At 41.3% G+C, this 18,235-nt stretch overlaps 1 protein-coding gene across 5 annotated transcripts in view; it reads left to right on the top strand.

Moving 5' to 3' along the window:
• Window positions 1-13,402, top strand: part of slc25a42 (solute carrier family 25 member 42) — a 47,734-nt gene extending 34,332 nt beyond the window's left edge. For all 5 annotated transcript variants that reach the window (XM_060845986.1, XM_060845987.1, XM_060845989.1 and 2 more), the window contains exons 5-8: window positions 3,402-3,568; window positions 5,673-5,789; window positions 7,842-7,993; window positions 10,855-13,402. In XM_060845986.1, coding sequence (XP_060701969.1) covers window positions 3,402-3,568; window positions 5,673-5,789; window positions 7,842-7,993; window positions 10,855-11,180 — 762 coding nt within the window. In that variant the 3' untranslated portion in view covers window positions 11,181-13,402. The remainder of the gene's footprint in view (window positions 1-3,401; window positions 3,569-5,672; window positions 5,790-7,841; window positions 7,994-10,854) is intronic.
• Window positions 13,403-18,235: the final 4,833 nt, after the last annotated feature.

Raw genomic sequence — 18,235 nt, forward strand, 5'->3', positions numbered from 1 at the left:
CCTATAAGTAATATTTCGATAAGACTCGAATATTTACAAAACAGGAGGAGGCCATCTGTCCCGTGGTGTTCACATGGCCTTTAGCAGGAGAAATGGCCTTGCACTTTGAGAGATCTCACTCTGGGATTATGGAGCAATGTGAACCAGTGCCGTGGCAGGGGTGAAATGTTTCAGAAGTTGCTGGCACCCGGAATCTGTAACATGAGCTGCACTGTTAATAGTATTCTCCACTCAACACTTCAGTTTGTACTGTCTTGTCTTTGACTAGAAACACTGCTACTACGCAAACACATGATGCCATGCACTAATAGCCTATGTTAAAATAGCACTAGTGATTTGCATTATTTTAAGATACCTCACCAGATCTTTTTCAAACAGAATTTGACACTCAGCCATACAGATGTTTGGGCAGACAATCAAAAGTTTACTCAACAACTTTGGATTTGCGAAGTATCTTAAAATAGAAAATGATCAGAATATGTAGGAAGCAAGTTCTTGAGCTAAGTTTTAACATTTTGATTGGTTTGGATTGCACCAAATATTGGAACAAGCAAAAGTCACAATTGAAGGAGTCTGCTCCGTGTATTAGCCAACAGTCCACCTTCACTAAAACACCAGAAAGGAATAACTGTTCATTTATCACTTTGCTGCCTTTGGGAGTTTGTGTGCAAATTGTTTTGTTTTGTCTGCAGAGCAGTGGCTGCAATTCAGAAGTAATCTGTTGTCTGTGTAGCACTTTGGCATGCCCTGAGGAAGATCAAAAGAGCTTTATCAATGCTCATCAGTTCATTCTTCATACAGCACCATTGCTTTGAATGCCCCAAGAGGCTTGGCAAAGAAAATGCAGTTGCTGAATCGTGACAGAGGAGAATGTCTAAGAGCTTGATCCAAGAAATTTGTTCAGAGTTAATAGATTTTGAGACAGGTTTGCAAAAAATTCAACTGTGGCACTTTGAAAGCTATGCCATGGGTGAAATGAGAGGCAGAAGATGTCTGTGATTGGAGGAAGAAGTCTGCCTTACTCTTGTGGTGGTGAAGTGGATTGGCATGCTTTGAGATATTTTAAAATGCTATTCAATCCAGTGGCATAGCTGTTATCAGAAGCCATTGCTTCCTGCAACATAAGGGAATGTAAATATTAACTAGATTGTGCTCTGGTGCTAGGGGTTAGTGTGTCCAATTATAACGAAAAATTGGTTTAACTTCCAATGAATAAACTACAACATTTACAAAAGCCCTTTCATGGCCTCAGAATATCCCATGAAAGTTAAGTGTAGTCACTGTTGTAATATAGGAAACATAGGCTAATTTACATATACCATGATTTCTGCACAGCAACTAATAGGTAATATTTTGTTGGTTGAGCTATAAATATTGACCAGGATTTCAGGAAGAACTCCTCTGTTCATTTTTGATGTAGTGGTTATGAATTCCTTTATATCCAGCTAAGATGATAAATGGGCCCTTGTTTAACATTTTACAGGTAAAAAGTGAGGTCTGCAGATGCTGGAGATCAGAGCTGAAAATGTGTTGCTGGTTAAAGCACAGCAGGTCAGGCAGCATCCAAGGAACAGGAAATTCGACGTTTCAGGCAATGATGAAGGGCTTTTGCCCGAAACGTCGAATTTTCTGTTCCTTGGATGCTGCCTGACCTGCTGTGCTTTAATCAGCAACAAATTTTCAGCTAACATTTTACAGGAAAGACCTGCACCTCCTGCAGTACAACAATCTCCCATAAGTGTAAACCTGGGTTATGTGCTCAAGTTTGTGGATGATCTAACTGATATGTCTAAAACAATGAAAGGAGTAGAGAAAGAGAATCTACTTCTCACAGAGAAATCACAACCAAATGACACACCATCATAAAATTAGGGCTAGACTATTCAGAAGCAAATGTACGAAGCACCTTGGAGGCTGATGAAAAATTCTTTTCCAGACATTTGTGCATGTTTGAATATTTTTGAGAATTTTCAAGTCAATTTCAGTAGATTTTTGTTGGCCATAGATGATGGTGCCACAGTTATGCCCATGTGGTGAGATGGAGCAAATTCATGTATGCCGTTGACTGGGGAAGAAACCTCCATGCACATTTGCATCAGAGGTTGATAGGTCACGTGCCAGTTTTGTGTATTTGATCCAGACAAACTCTGGTTAGTTCAGTGCTGAAGGAGTGTAGCACTGTCCTAAGGCTTTGCTTTTCAGATGAAACATTCAAACAGATCCCAAGGCACTTTTTGGGCAATTGCTTAGCTCTTGCAGGTGTCCTGACTAAACTTTACTTTTTTGACTGATGTCACTGGAATATTTGCATGTTGGCCTCCCTTGTTGGTGGGAATTGATGTGCACAAATTGCTATATTGTGCACTTCAAAAATTATTTAATTAGTTACGAAATGTTTGTGATGTTCTGAGGTTGTGAAGGAAATGTTTGAAATGTGACTCCTTTCCATTCTGTTTCTTTAACCCCCTTGATAATTTTTTCCATAGCTGTTTGATCACACACTCCCTCTCATCCTCCAGCTTAGCCATGGATGCACCTTCTCAGAAAAATTATGTCACCAAATGAAATTGTTCAGCCCATCACGTCTCTGTGAGCCCGCTGCGTAAATAATTCATCTCATGCCACTCCTTTACCTTTTTCCTGTAGTCCTGAGAGGCGACCTTATAGAAATGTGTAACATAATGAGGTATTGATAAGGTAAATGGTAGTTGTCTTTTCCCTGGGGTGGGGGAATTCAAGGCAATGGGTCACATTTTTAAGGTGAGAGGAGAGAGATCTAAAAAAGACATGAGGGGCAAATGTTTTACAGAGTCGTTCATGTGTGAAATGAACTTGAAGGAAGTGGTGGGCGTGGTACAATTACAGCGTTTAAAAGACATTTGGATAAGTGCATGAATAGTCGGGTAAAAAGTGAGGTCTGCAGATGCTGGAGATCACAGCTGAAAATGTGTTGCTGGTTAAAGTACAGCAGGTTAGGCAGCATCCAAGGAATAGGAAATTCAACGTTTCTGGCATAAGCCCTTCATCATGAAGGGCTTATGCCCGAAACGTCGAATTTCCTATTCCTTGGATGCTGCCTAACCTGCTGTGCTTTAACCAGCAACACATTAAGTGCATGAATAGGAAAGATTTGGAGACATATAGGCCAGGAGCAGACAGGTGGGACTAGTTTAGCTTGAGATTATGTTTGGCATGTACTGGTTGGACCAAAGGGTCTGTTTCTGTGCTATGTGACTCTTAATGCCCTGAATATTTTTTCTGAGCACCTGTTTTCCATACCCTTCTTTCCCTTTCCTCGAGTGTGCCTTCTCTCCCCCAAACACTTTCTCTGTCTTCCCAAGTTGATTGAAATGTTTGTTTCATACCAAAGAGTAATTGTTTTGTCTTCACATTTGCCGTAGGAAGTTGTGAAGCTGATTTACCAAACCTACCGGATGGATGGTTTCTTCAGCCTCTGGCGGGGTAACTCTGCCACCATGGTCCGAGTTGTTCCTTATGCTGCACTTCAGTTCTGCTCTCATGAACAGTACAAACAGATTCTGGGATCCTATTGTGGGACTCATGGAAGGTCAGTATACAGGAGCAACATTTGGATCATCCCATTCAGATCAGCTCACAAAGTAGGCCATTCTCTTATCCCCAACTCCTTTCCTTTTCTCTAAACTCTATGAATTTAACTGCCGCAGATGGTAGAAACTGTTTCTGCTTGGGATACAAGGCTGTGGATTTATGGCCTTGTCTGGAGTTGATGTTGGAAAATGGAGATTATTTTGTGCAAATGTTGTAATCTTTGCTTTGAAGCTCCACTTGTCTGACTTTCTAATGAATTAATTGTGCCACCATATGCTTGGATTTATTAAATAATATTTGAGTGGTAACTGACCCTTCTGATTTCAGTTTAGGATCCCACTGCTAATTTTTAAGCTTGGTGTATCCCAGCAAGGTAGATGTGGTAGAGAGAATAGATTTAATAGCTGCAGTGACTTGGGAGTCACGGGAGGAGAAACGTTATTTAAATGATGCGATAGTTGAAGAGATGGGAAAAGGCTTGTTGAATTGTGAGAATTCAGTGAGAAATGGTTTTGCTAGATAACCAAAACAAAGGTGTAGAGATTTGACCGTTTTCTTCAAAACAAAATACTGCTGATGCTGGAGATCTGAAATAAAAACAAAATGTTGGAGGAACTCTAGTTTGGCAGCATCTGTGGAGACAAAACCGCAATTCTGAAGAAAAGTTATTGGGCTCAAAGAGTTAACTGTTTCTCTGTCCTCAGTTGATGTCATTCCCATTGGGTTCCTCCAGCACTTTGTTTAATTGGCTGGTTATTTGTTTTGCTCCTGCTTATGGTTGGAGATTTCGTGAAGACTAACCAGTATCTATACATTTAATAGTCTTTTATTGTCTCCTATACCTGTCAACAAATCTGACTTCCCAATGTTTCTGTTTGTGTATCTCTCTTGACCATTATAAATTGCCATGTAAACATCTTCAGTTTTGCTAAGCCACTTGTGACAGTGTAGTTACACACTATGGTCATGTGGTGGTGACATTCCCCACTTTCCTTTTGCCAACCCTACAGCATCATGGTACAGCTTTCATCATCGAAAGTGCAGACCACAGCTCAGGTTATCATGTTATGCGAAGAGCATCAATGATATCCCTTCAGTAGTGTATTGGAACATCAGCCTTGAATAACACACTCGAGGGCAAGTTTAGGGTTTGAATGCACATGCTCAAGCACAATGATGCCAGCTGTATCAACTTAATTTATGTAATAGGGCAAAGAGATAGCTGTCTTGGCTTATAGGTTTTACTTACTGAATTATTATTATTTTGTTAACCAATTTCTTTTAAGTAATGAGTGCTCCAATGTGCCCTCACATCATTGCATTTACTCTCACTTTAAAATCAGTTTCTTCAAACGTTTTAGAGAAAAGACCACAATTTCCCACTCTTTTTTTAAAAAAAACTTATTTCAGAACACAAAATCTTGAATGCAGAATGACCACCAATTATACAAGGTACTTGTTAGGCCTCAGCTGGAATCTGTACACAATTGTGAGTGCTACACTATAGAAGGATGTACACAAATTGGAAAGTATAGAAGAGGTTTACAAAATGGTTCCAAAGATGGGAAACTAAAGTTGAGGATAAATTGGGGAAGTTGAGGGTCCTCTCCAAGAGAAGGCGACTAAGAGAAGATTTGATAGAAGTTTCCAAAATAGCGAAGGTCTGGATAGAGTAGGTAGGTAGAAACTGTTCTTGTAAAAGGATTAAGATCAAGAAGGCATAAACTTAGTGATTTACAAATGTAGCAAAAATGAAGTGACAAAAGCCTTTTCCATACAGCTCATGGTTTGGGTGTGGAATGGACTGCCTGGAAGTATAGTGGAGACATAGTCACTTTGAAGCATTCGAGAAAGCAGTAGATGATTACATAACTAGAAACAATTTAATAGGGTATGAGGAAAAGATGAAGTTAAGAATAAGTCATAGTGCTTATCTGAGATGGTTCAGACAAGATGGAACAAACGGCAGCCTCCTGTGCTATTGGGCTGCACATCCTTTTCTCAAGTCCAGCTGTGTGTGGAGCACCCACCCATTGTTATGACTGGTTTTTGTTTTTCTCTCTGCAGAACTTTCACTCTATGGTTGTCTCTCTCTTTGCCAGACCTTTGCCACCCCTCCCACGGCTGCTTGCTGGCTCAATGGCTGGTATTACAGCCACCACGCTGACATATCCACTAGACTTGGTGCGAGCACGAATGGCCGTAACTCCAAAGGAAATGTAAGTATTCAGAGCAGCAGCATCAACAGTGTTTGAGTAAAGCAGCCCTCCATAAACTGTACTGAAACTGCTCCCCAGTCAGTCCACTTGCATCTTCTATGAAGGTGAGCTCATTCAAAACTCTGCTAGTCACCTCATCTGCACCAGGTCTTACCCCTGTATATTGACTGTGCCCAGTGCTGAGATTGTTCCCTCACAGTTATGTACATAAGAAACCATGCAGCAGCTTAACATAAACTGAAGTTCAAAACATTCAATTTGATGGGAATGAGGGTGGGGATGCAGGTGAGAATTCCAGCAAGATTTCACTATTGCACATGTGCTACTCAGATAAAACAAAACATTAAAGGCCAACATCCAAATACTGAAAGGAATAAAAAAGAGAATATGGTACAAATGCTGGGGTATGTTTTTTGGAGAGGCCATCATTGATCTTTAGTATTCCTACCCCCAGAGAATTGTAAGGTCTCGATCATTGAATATATTTAAGGCTGGGATAAATGGATTTTTGGTGTCTGTAGGATTTGAAGATTGTCAGGAAATTGGAGTTGAAACCCAAGGTCAGCCATAATTTTCTAGCCATTTTGGAGACATGGTTGCAAGGCAGTCAAGGTTGGGCAATAGATGATCGGTTGTATATGACCTTTTTGAAAGGTCAAGCAGGAAGAGTAAAGTGTTGGGATAACTTTGTTAGTACGAGATGGGATAAGAACAGTAGCAAGAAATGATCTTGGACTGAATTATATGGAATCCATGCATGGAGTTAAGCAAAACAAAAAGACACTATGGAGGTAGTCTCTAACAGTGTCTGTACTGTAGGACAGAGAATAAATCAGAAGATCGTGAGGACATCATTGAAAAAACGTCAGTACATTAATCATGGGTAACTTTAATCTTCTTGTAGATTGGCGACATCAGATTTACAAAGGAAGAATTCATAGTGTGTTTGTGACAGTTTCCTAGAACAATATGTTGTTGTGCAACCAAGAATCCAGTCAATTTTGGACTTGGTGATGCGTAATGAAGCAAGTTTAATAAATTATTCCCTAGAGAACAGTGACATTACATGGTAGAATTTAGCGTTCAGTTTCAGTGAGAGAAACTTGGGTCGGACACTTTGAGGTTTAACTGGACAGATGTAGATAGTTCCCCTTGTGGGAGAGTCTAGGACTAGAGGGCATCATCTTAGCCACTTACTCAGGTTGAACTGAGGAGGAACTTGTTTAGCAGGTCATGAATCTGTGGAATCCTTCACTCCGAAGGGCTGTCAAGGGTGGGTCATTAAGGATATTAAAGGCTAAGATAGGCAGATTTTTAATTAAAAGGGAAGCGAGTTACGAGAAAAAGGCAGGAGTGGGGGGATGAGGATTATTAGATCTCATTGAATGATGAAGCAGACTCAATGGACCATATAGCTCAATTCTGCTTCTGTGTCTTGTTTTATGATGGATGACTTAGCAGTCTGTCTTTATCCTGGATAGTGTTAAGCTTCTTGAACACTGAAGGCTCCAATATTTGTTGTTTTTATTTTAAGAACTGAGTTTAAAATGCATAGAAGGCAATTAATTTTCTGCTGGATACACTTTGCAATGGTATATTTCTGTATATATTGAAGTATACACAGAAACATGATTTCTTTGGTCACTTGTGTGTGTTGGAAAAAAGTAGAGTTACACTGCACAGAAGGAGAGTACCTTGCCATTATTTCTGTTTTGACTCTGGGATAGAGAAATCAAATTAATCAGAACCCACTGCTCTTTTCCCACGGCTCTGTTTCTTTCCTTCAAGTGTTGCCTTGCATGTCCTTGCAGGTAGTTACGAAGGTTATGAGTTTGGAAAATATCACTGAATGCTATTAACCCTGCTTCTTTTATGTTTTCAGATAGTGTTTTTTAAATTCTTCATGTTACTCTAGTTCTGATTGTTTTAAATCTGCAGACTCTGGTTGCCAACCCTTCTGCCACTGGAAGTGATTGCTTATTTATTCCATGGAGATATTTTGAGTGCACTTCTTGCTAATGATGGTGTATTACATATTTTTTGTGCTATTAGGTACAGTAATATTTTGCATGTCTTCATCCGGATAACTCGAGATGAAGGAATCAAGACCTTGTACAGTGGATTCACACCCACTATCCTTGGGGTGATTCCATATGCCGGGCTCAGCTTCTTCACTTACGAAACCCTGAAGAAATTACATGCAGGTATGGCAGTAGCTGTTAGTATGGTGATCCCTAGAGGGAGTGTCCAGATCACGCCTTGTTAATCAGGCTGTTGACCCAGGTTTGTGTTCATCCCAAACTCTATTCCCAATCAGCAAATGGGATTTTACACTATTGACATTATCATTATAGCTGAAGGAGGCCTCTTGGACTATCCTGGTTCGTGTTCCAGAAAGGTCTCAATGGCCTCTTACCCCTTGTGAGAGACATAATTTTGATTATTTTCCTTGTTATTTCATGTACAAGTTAATTATATGCATTTTTCACTTGACAGTTTTTTTTTGTCTGTTCTAGCATTATTTTTGATTATGAGGGTTAGGCTGAAGGGTCTCTTTCCCTACTGTATGACTCTGACTCTATGATGACGATGCAAGATGCTGAAAACTTTTGGCACAATAGGCAACTGAGGACATCAGATTCCTTTCTCTAGAGGATGTTCATGAGACAAATAATTTTTTTATGACAATTGACAATGGCTTCATGGTCATCATTAGACTTTTAATTGCAATGTGTTAAAACTCAAATTCCACCATCTGGATTTGAATCTGGACCTCTACTGGACTAGTAGAGACCCAGTAACAATACCACTGTGCCATTACTTCCACAGAAATATTCACTTTCTGCACCACTGAAGCTCAGTAGCAGCAGTGTGTACCATCTGCAAGATACAGTGCAGAAATTTACCAAGGCTTTAGATGATAAGTTCGAAACCAACGGCCACTACCATCTAGAAAGTCAAGGGCAGTCGATAAGTGGGAAGCTACTCCCGATCCTGATTTAGAAGTAGATTGTCATTTTTGTAGTGTCAGTCGTCAAAATCCTAGAATTTCCCCTCCAAGTATGTGGCTCTGCCTACAGCACATAGACCCGCAGCTGTTCAAGAATGCAGCTCACCATCACCTTAAGGGCAACTCGGGATGGACACCCACATCCCATTAATTAATTTCTTTAAAAACTAAATGTTTCAGGTTACCAGTCTATCCTCAGAGCTCCAATATAGAGTCATAGCGTAATAGAGTATGGTAACTGTCCATGCCGATCAGGTTTCCTAAACTGAACTAGTACCATTTGCCTGTGTTTGACCCATATCCCTCTAAATCTTTTCTATCCACGCAACTGTCCAAATATCTTTTAAACATTGTAATTGTACTTGCCTCTACCACTTATGTGGCAGCTTGTTCCATATACGCACCATCCTCTGTGTGAGAAATTTGTCCCTCAGGTCCCTTTTAAGTCTTTCTCCTCTCACATTAAACTTATGCCTTCTAGTTTTGGACTCCTCTTCCCTGGGGAAAAGACCTTAGCTATTTGTCTTATTTGTGCCCCTCATGATTTTATAAACCTTTAGAAAGTCACCTCGCAGGCCAGGGGATAGGTCCCAGCCTATCTATCCTCATAGCTCAAACCCTCCAGTCTTGGTAACATCCTAGTAAATCTTTTTTGCACCCTTTCCAGTTTAATAACATCCTAAATCAGGGCAATTAGAATTGTATACAGTACTCCAAACGTAGCCTTACCAGTGTCTTGTACAGCTGTAACATGATGTTAATCAATGCTCTGATGATGAGGACAAGCATGCCAAATGTCACCTTCACCATCCTATCTACCTGTGATACCATTATGTATGTGCACCCCTAGGTGTCTCTGTTCTTCCCAGGGCCCTACCATTAACTGTGTAAGCCCTTTCCTCGCTGATCTTACCAAAACACAACACCTTGCATTTATCTGAATTATAGTAAAAAGTGAGGTCTGCAGATGCTGGAGATCAGAGCTGAAAATGTGTTGCTGGTTAAAGCACAGCAGGTTAGGCAGCATCCAAGGAACAGGAAATTCGACGTTTCGGGCCAGAGCCTGATTCCTGATGAAGGGCTCTGGCCCGAAATGTCGAATTTCCTGTTCCTTGGATGCTGCCTAACCTGCTGTGCTTTAACCAGCAACACTTTATCTGAATTATACCCCACCTGCCAATCCTCAGCTCACTGGCCCAGTTAATCAAAATCCCACTGTACTTGTAGATAACCACTTTCACTGTGCATTATACCATGTGGAGATTTATTTATAATAAATTTCTTTATAATAAGAATAATTCTAGGTTAATACGTTTAATAATGTGTATTTAAGTGCAATCCATGATATTTGTGTTTTTTGTAACTAAAGAAGAAAACCATAAAAAAAAACAAATACAGAAGGTAGCTACTACTTGACTGCATCATCTAAGAGAACAAGAATGAAAGAGTAGCCCCAGAAATCAAATTAAAACTCTCAAAAAAAAAAGCAATACCCTGAGTCCGGTGATAAAATGGAGGCCATGCAGCCATCCTTCCTGTGCCAGCTCTCTGATGGAGTCATCCCTGCAAACCATTCCCCTTCAATGTCCCTTTTGAAAGAGCTTATTGAATCTGCTTCCACTGTCTTTCAAGCAGTACTTACCAGCTCTTGACCACTGTTTAAAAAAATTATTGCCATTTCAGCTGTCATTCATTTGCAAACTATTTTAAATATTTACCCTTTGGTTCCTAGCCCTTCTGTCTCATTTTACCTCTGTTTCTTTCTCTAATTTCTCTTAAAACTGTCTTTTCTAGTTATTAATCTTCCTACTGGTGAAAACATTATCTCCCACTGAACCCTTCATAATTCTGAGTGTAGATCAAACATCCTTTATCCATCTATGCTCAAAGCAGAATGATTTCAGCTTCTCCAATCTCTGTCACTGAAGTCCTGCATGAGTTAATTAAAATGGGCTGAAAGGTGTTCCTCATTCATAAGTGTCTTTGTGAGGTAATCATTAGGAAATAATGTGTTCTAGTCAGCATGTACCTCTAATGCATGTGACTTGGTTTCAGAGTTAACAGAGCGAGCCCATCCATACCCTCATGAGCGGCTACTTTTTGGGGCATGTGCTGGCTTAATAGGCCAGTCAGCTTCCTACCCACTGGATGTGGTACGACGGCGAATGCAGACGGCAGGAGTGCAGTGTCGCAAGTACACAAGCATTTTAGAGACAATGCGTCAGATCATTGTGGAAGAGGGTGGAATTGGTGGCCTGTACAAAGGCCTGAGCATGAACTGGATCAAGGGCCCTATTGCCGTGGGGACCAGCTTCACCACCTTCGACCTCATGCAGATTCTCCTCCGGAAAATTCAGGACTACGGTACCTTACAAAGGTAGTAACTACAAGGACGGGTGATCTGGAACCTGACGTCTAAATGAATGGAACAAAATTGTATCTCACTAATAAGTGTCCAGGATGGGAATTGACAGTTGCTGGACAAGTATTTACAAGCTGGAATAATAGTGTGACACAGAGGTTAACCGTGCCATAATAGCAGTTGAAACTCTGGCGCCTCACATTCTCTCTCAAACTGTTTAAATAATTTAATTAAATATTAATTTTTAAGTTGTCTGCTTTTCAACATAAAGTTGAAATGGGTCTACACTGCTCTGGAGTGCTGTCCATGTCCTGTATGGCTTCTTGTGTCAGTGTACATGAATAACGTTCCCTTCAGCAACAGAGAGAATGCAATTGAGACACGCATGTTGGAATGTACCAATCTTGTTCCCACAATTAGCCCCTCCATTGAAGAATGTGGAGGCACATGGTGGTGGGGGGAGCACACAAGCTTCCTGATTGGTGTCCAGCAGGGTCACTAAATTGACAGACCGAGAGAGCAGGAGCAGGCTCAGGTGAACTGGAATCCCCCCTCCCACCCCACATTCAGGTTGCCCCATGCATCGGTACAGAAGGTCTGAAGTTATGCTGCCTCACCTTTGAAGATTAGTCGCTTGAGCAGAGCCACGGATCAGGTTGTATTGAGCTGGAACTGATTTCTTTGGGAGAATGTTATACAAACAAAGTTTGGGTCATATTCACAATCTGAGATCTATCCGGATGAAAATTGCTGGTTGGAAGTCCCCAGCTGCATGTATTCAGGTTTTAAAATAATCTCTTGTAAAAATATTCAGGTTTCCCCTACACTCTGAAATTGTGACATTACATTAGATGTTTTAACCCATTACTGTTTGGAATGGTCATGTGCTAACTAGTAGCTGTTACTTTTTTTTAATCTCTTTTGCGAAGGGGTCTCTTTTAGTTTTTGTTGCCAAGCCTTTAGTTGTCTCATTTGAAAGATTTGAAATATCTCACAAATAAGTATTAACATTTTTATAAAGGGAGAGTTATTAATACAATATTTAGATTTTGTGAAACACAGAAGCTCCTGATCTCCACCTGATTCCCTGTTTAGCTGGCCAGTATCTCTGAGGCAGTGATGTCCTTTTAGGGAATATACATCTTCCCTTCCCAAACCCTGTGCTGTCCCTGTCCTGGAAGTGTTTGATGAAAGCGTTGTTGAGGGAGCTTTACTTTATATTTAGCTCTATGTTTTTCCTGTCCTGAGAATATTTGGAGACACAGGGGAGCTTTACTCTTTATATAACTGATCTACCTTGTCTGGAGCTTCTCAGCTGATATAGATGTCTGAAATAGTTTGGTTCCTTACCTTGACGATGAACACAAAAACTGAAAGCCAAATTGAAGTTGAGCTCCTAGTTTATAAGAACTCAGATGAAGTGTAAATTGGGAACTGGCACACATTCAACTATGTCCAAACAGACTAGGAAAGCTTAGAAATCAGGGAGAGGTGTTTATACCAAAAACAAAGAAAATGATTGCTCTTTCTTCCTATAACATATTTCCATTTTAATTACATTATTAAAGGTGTGTTTCAAAAGTGGTCTAGCATAAACCTCCAGAGAGAAAAGGATATCTCCTGGAGGTCCCATGAGAGATGATGAACTTTGGAGCAAATTGATTTTCTCCCCTGCCCCTTTTCCCATCCCATCCCATCCCATCCCATCCCATCCCATCCCATCCCATCCCATCCCATCCCATCCCATCCATTGTGTCTTGACCACAGTCTTTTCAAAACGAATGTCTTCTGCCATACCTCAGCCTACTTTAAATAACGCTCTCAAGTCCAGCTCATTCAATATTGTAGTAATTCTGTTTTGTTAAAACCTTATGAAATTTATAATTTGTTTCCTATAACATTATCCTGCTACTCCAGGTCACCACGCACAATAGGGAATGGACCTCAGCTATAGGGGTTCATTGAGAACTCTGGGGTTTTGTCCATTTTAACCAAACATACAAGTATAAATCACTGTGTCCAGCGGCTATAGCACACTAGATACCTGGTGTGGCTGGGCACAGTACATGAGGGGAGAGAAAGGATGATGGAGTGAAGGTCAACTCAGTCACATTTGCCATCCTTCACAGCCCGGATTCCAATATGCATTGAGACCTGATGTGACCCTCGGAATTGCCTTTTCTTGCAAGTGACTTTCATTGAAAGATGTTGAACTGTAGTCTGTTATTTGAGTAAATCTGTTAATGAAAAATAAAATTATTTAAGTTTTAATGAAAGAAAAAGACTGTCATTTGTTTTGGAGTCCCAAGAATTGTGGAGGAAGTTGAACCTTTATGTTCCAAACCGATTCCACCTCCTTTCCTGTTGGTGTGATCCTGGATCAGGAGCCATTCGACCAATGTCAGTCAACTGTCCTCTCAGGAGTGTCATCCTACATAGGGAGCACCAGCCAGATGTGACAAGCTAGACCCCATCATCTTGCATCATCTGCTCATTAACCTTCCTGAGGTAGGACATGTACACCGACATTGAATTCTGTTTTCTAAAAATTCTGCAGTAATTATGTTTGACGGCAGGTGGTGCTGTTTCACAGACGATAGTTTGAAGAGTTGACTGAAGTGGTTTTTGTGAAGATACTACTATAATGAGGGCAGAGTGTGAAATAATTGGTATATGTGCAGGAAACAACACAATAATTCATTACTGTCGCAACTTTCTTTTGTGGGTGAACTGTTTTAGTTGTAAATTTCAAAATATTTCAACATGAAGTGATGGCACTGCTCTCTGCTCCATCGTAGGCATGTGCTTCCCACACTAACTTATTTTCCTCAGAACTTGCTGCACTGTATTCCCTCAGCTCCTTGTTACTTCGATTTTGTTATCAAACTTTCCAGTAAAGGTGGTTTTGGTGGCTGACACCTGGCAGAGAATGAATGCCAACTCTTAGGCACTTTGTCCTATCTCCCCCTGGACTATGGATTATTATTGAACATGGAGCTGTATTTTCCAGGACTGTCACTAACTTTATCTCCTCTGGAGATGTCTCCTTCACATCATCCCACCTCCACAGTTCGCAGCCCTGCAAATTTCAGCAAGGTAAGGGTTGCCACAGAAGTCAACAAGAACTTCATCGATTTATTGGTTTAGATTTTGTTTTGTAATTTAAACAAGTAATTAATAGAAATGACCATTAAGAAATACCAAGCAGCAAAACTTAATAAAGCCAATTTTCTTAAGAAGCAAAACGAGAGTGAGAAAAACAGCCCAAATTCATGATCACTTGGGAAAGGGCAGGTGACATGCGCTGAGGAAAGGAGTTAGGTTTAACGAACGCTTGTCTTGGTGGAGCAAGCTGAGAGCTAATCTCAGTAATATTCACATGAAAGTGAGTATCAGAAGTGAGCTGACTTTCAGCCTGTGGTTTATCCTTCTGGTCAATGCACCTCACACTCTTCTCCAACCCAGTCTCTGTTTACTCCTACCATTTTCTCTCCCCTCCTTCCTTTCTATCTCAACTTTCTCAACCACAACCTCTTTTCTCTGTCTCTCTTCTGAACTGGAATTCCCAGTCTGCCATAAGTATGGGAGGAGAGTTTAAACTGAACATTATTTAATTGGTGATTCCATGGCTGTTTGCCGTCAAGTTGACCAATCAAGGTAGTGAAATATTAATCAGTGCCAGTAATTGGGAAAGAGAGATTAGCAGGAGTCCCCTGATGCCCTGACTATATGCCCTTTGCCCCTCTTAATTGCCATTATAGTCCGACTCTCATTTTCCATCCACCATCTGACTCTCACTGATTTCTCCCTGTGATGCAACTCTCATTTCCTACCTGTTCCTCCAACCCACCCCCAGCTCAGTACCCTCTTCCTGCTTTCTCCTCACTCCCTTTGATCCCTAAGAACTTTATCCAACTCCTTGAGAACATACAATGTTTTGGCTTCAACTACTTTGTGGTAGAGAATTCCACAGGTTATCCATTCTTGGGTGAAGATATTTCTCCTCATCTCAGTCCTAAAAGCCTACCCCCATATCCTTAGACTGTGACATCTAGATCTGGAATCCTCGGTCATTGGGAACAGTTAGGAATATTTCCTAGTTACCAACTCTGTTTCCTGTCCCTGCTAACAGGCTGAAAATAAATCAGTCTGCTAGCATTCTTGATGAATAAGTTTGTGAGAAGATGTGTAGCTCGGGTGCTCGTTGTTGTGGTTCTGTTCGCCGAGCTGGGAGTTTTTGTTGCAAACGTTTCGTCCCCTTTCTAGGTGACATCTTCAGTGCTTGGGAGCCTCCTGTGAAGCGCTTCTGTGCTGATTCCTCCGGCATTTATAATGGTTTGAATCTGCCGTTTCCGGTTCTCAGTTGCTGTCCGCTGCAGTGGCCGGTATATAGGGTCTGGGTCGATGTGTCTGTTGATAGAATTTGTGGATGAGTGCCATAATACTGAAGATGTCACCTAGAAAGGGGACGAAATGTTTGCAACAAAAACTCCCAGCTCGACGAACAGAACCACAACATTCTTTATGAATGAAGCTTCTGACCAGCATTCATAGCATTATGAAGGCACCCACTCCCGGCACCCTCCCTTGCCATGCACCTCCCTACTTACCATCATCCAAGGCTCCAAATGATCCTTCCACATCCAACAGAAATTTACCTGTACTTCCACGCATCTATTCTGTTGCTGTTGGTGTGGTCTCCTCTACATTAAGAATGCCAACTTGCAGAATGTTTCAGAGAACATCACTAGGACACATGCACTAAACAACCCCGCCACCCTGTGGCTGAAGACTTCAACTCCCCCTCCCACTCCACCAAGGACATGCAAGTCCTGGGCCGCCTCCACTCGCAAACTCTCGCCACCTGATGCCTGGAGGAGGAATGCCTCATCTTCCACCTTGGAATCTCCAACCACATGGGATCAATGTAGATTTCATCAGTTTCTTCATTTTCCCACCCCCCACTTTATCCCAGAGCCAATCTTCTAACTCAGCACCGCCCCCTTGAACTGTCCTTCCTGTCCATCTTCCTTCCCACTCATCCGCTCCACCCTCCTTTCTGACCTATCACCATCATGTCCCACCTTCATCTACCTAACACATTCCCAACAACCCCCTCCACAATTTATCTCTCAGCCCCCTTGGGCCACTCCCTCATCCTGATGAAGAGGTTATGAAGAAACTTTGATTCTCCTGTTCCTCGGCTGCTGCCAGACCTGTGTTTTTCCAGCACCACACTCTTCGACTCTGATCTCCAGCATCTGCAGTGCTCACTTTCTCTTAGCATTAGGAAGGCTGCCTAGGTTGCCTATTTCCAGTTCTGTAACATTTCCCATCTTCACCCTTCTCTCAGCTCATCTACCTCATTCTTGGCTTTATTAATTCTTCTTTACTACTCCAGTGCACTGACTGGCTGGTCTTCCTCATTCTCCCCTCTCTAAACTATGTGCCGTCTAAAACTTTCTCCAACAAGTCCTTCTCACCTATCAACCTTGTTAGATTATCACATTCCCTACAGTGTGGAAACAGGCCCTTCGGCCCAACAAGTCCACACAGACCCTCCAAAGACTAACCCACCCAGACCCATTTCCCCCTCATTCATGCACCTAACACTGGGCAATTTGTGTGTCCAATCCACTTAATCTGCACATCTTTTGGATTGTGGGAGGAAACCCACGCAGACATGGGGAGAATGTGCAAACTCCACACAGTCGCTTGAGGCCAGAATCAAACCTGGGTCCTTGGCGCTGAGAGGCAGCAGTGCTAATCACTGAGCCATCGTGCCACCTGTGTGCTGATGATTGATTTTAAAATTATTAACCTTATATTAAAATCTCTTCATAGCCCTATCTCTGGCTGGCTCTATAATTCTGGTCATTGAGCAGCCCTAGTTTTAAGTGCTTCACCACTGGTGGCTTTGCATTCACCTTCCTAGCTTCTAAGCTAATTAATTCCCACCCTGAAACTCCCTATCTGTCTCCCTTGAAGAGACTCCTTAAAGGTGCTACATAAATGTGAATTGTCATTGAGTTATGATCTCTGCATTGTTGCTAACCAAGTGAAGAACTGTTGCTCACTAATTTCCGACTGCTGTGATTCTGAGTGATTGAGACCAGAAATCCCACTCACCAGTAGCCAGTTCTGCTGCTCATTGATTCCTGTGAAGTAGATGTCTGCAACAAGAAATGAAAATTGACATAATCTATGCTAATAATAAAACTGACTCTTTTTAAAACAAAACAAAATAAACTGTGTTCATGGTTCTAAACTGAGGAGAATCTATTCTCTTGAATTAGTTGCAAGTTAATAGAGGTGTATAGAAGAGGCACATGAATGATGAATTAGTAGTAGTAAAATATTGAATATCTCAATATATTAAACATTTTACATCTCTGCACTTTCTGCTCTCAATTTTTTTTATAGTCTTTCATTTCCATTATAAATTACCACATTATCTATGTTACAATGGACACCTTCCATGTAAACATGTCAAGCTGTCGTTACTCCCTCCCACTAGTGGTGGTTCTACATGACTTCAGTGCTGCTTCTCCCTCCTGCATTATGTAAGGGACTGCTACTGTTTCACTGACTTGATGCATACACTGCTACAAAGAGAATGCCTGCTACACCTGCAAAGTGCACACAGTCCCTTGAACCTACTCTCTCAAGTAATGAGATCATGGTTGATCTGTAGCCTAACTCCATATTCCTCCCTTTGTCACATATCCCTTCATAACTTTACTTAACAAAAATTTATTTTGGATTTAAAACTAACAACTGATCCGGCATCCACTGCCATTTGTGGAAGAGAGTTCCAAATATCTGCCTCCTTTGTGTGCAGAAGTCCATTTCTCCTGAATTGTCTGTCCTTAATTCACAGATTATGTCCCCAGTTCCAGAATCACCAACCAATGATGGGAATATTTTAACTCCCCCCTCTGCCACTACTGCCAGTGATGTGATTCCGTCCTGTTCACATATTTACTGTGCTTATTTGAGGACAACTTTGCTTTTTACTAGCAGAGCATTTCACAAATGCAGAACTTCCTGCAATATGAACCTGTGTCAGGAGGT

The sequence above is a fragment of the Hemiscyllium ocellatum genome, chromosome 28, assembly GCF_020745735.1.
Source record: "Hemiscyllium ocellatum isolate sHemOce1 chromosome 28, sHemOce1.pat.X.cur, whole genome shotgun sequence".
Classification (NCBI taxonomy): domain Eukaryota; kingdom Metazoa; phylum Chordata; class Chondrichthyes; order Orectolobiformes; family Hemiscylliidae; genus Hemiscyllium; species Hemiscyllium ocellatum.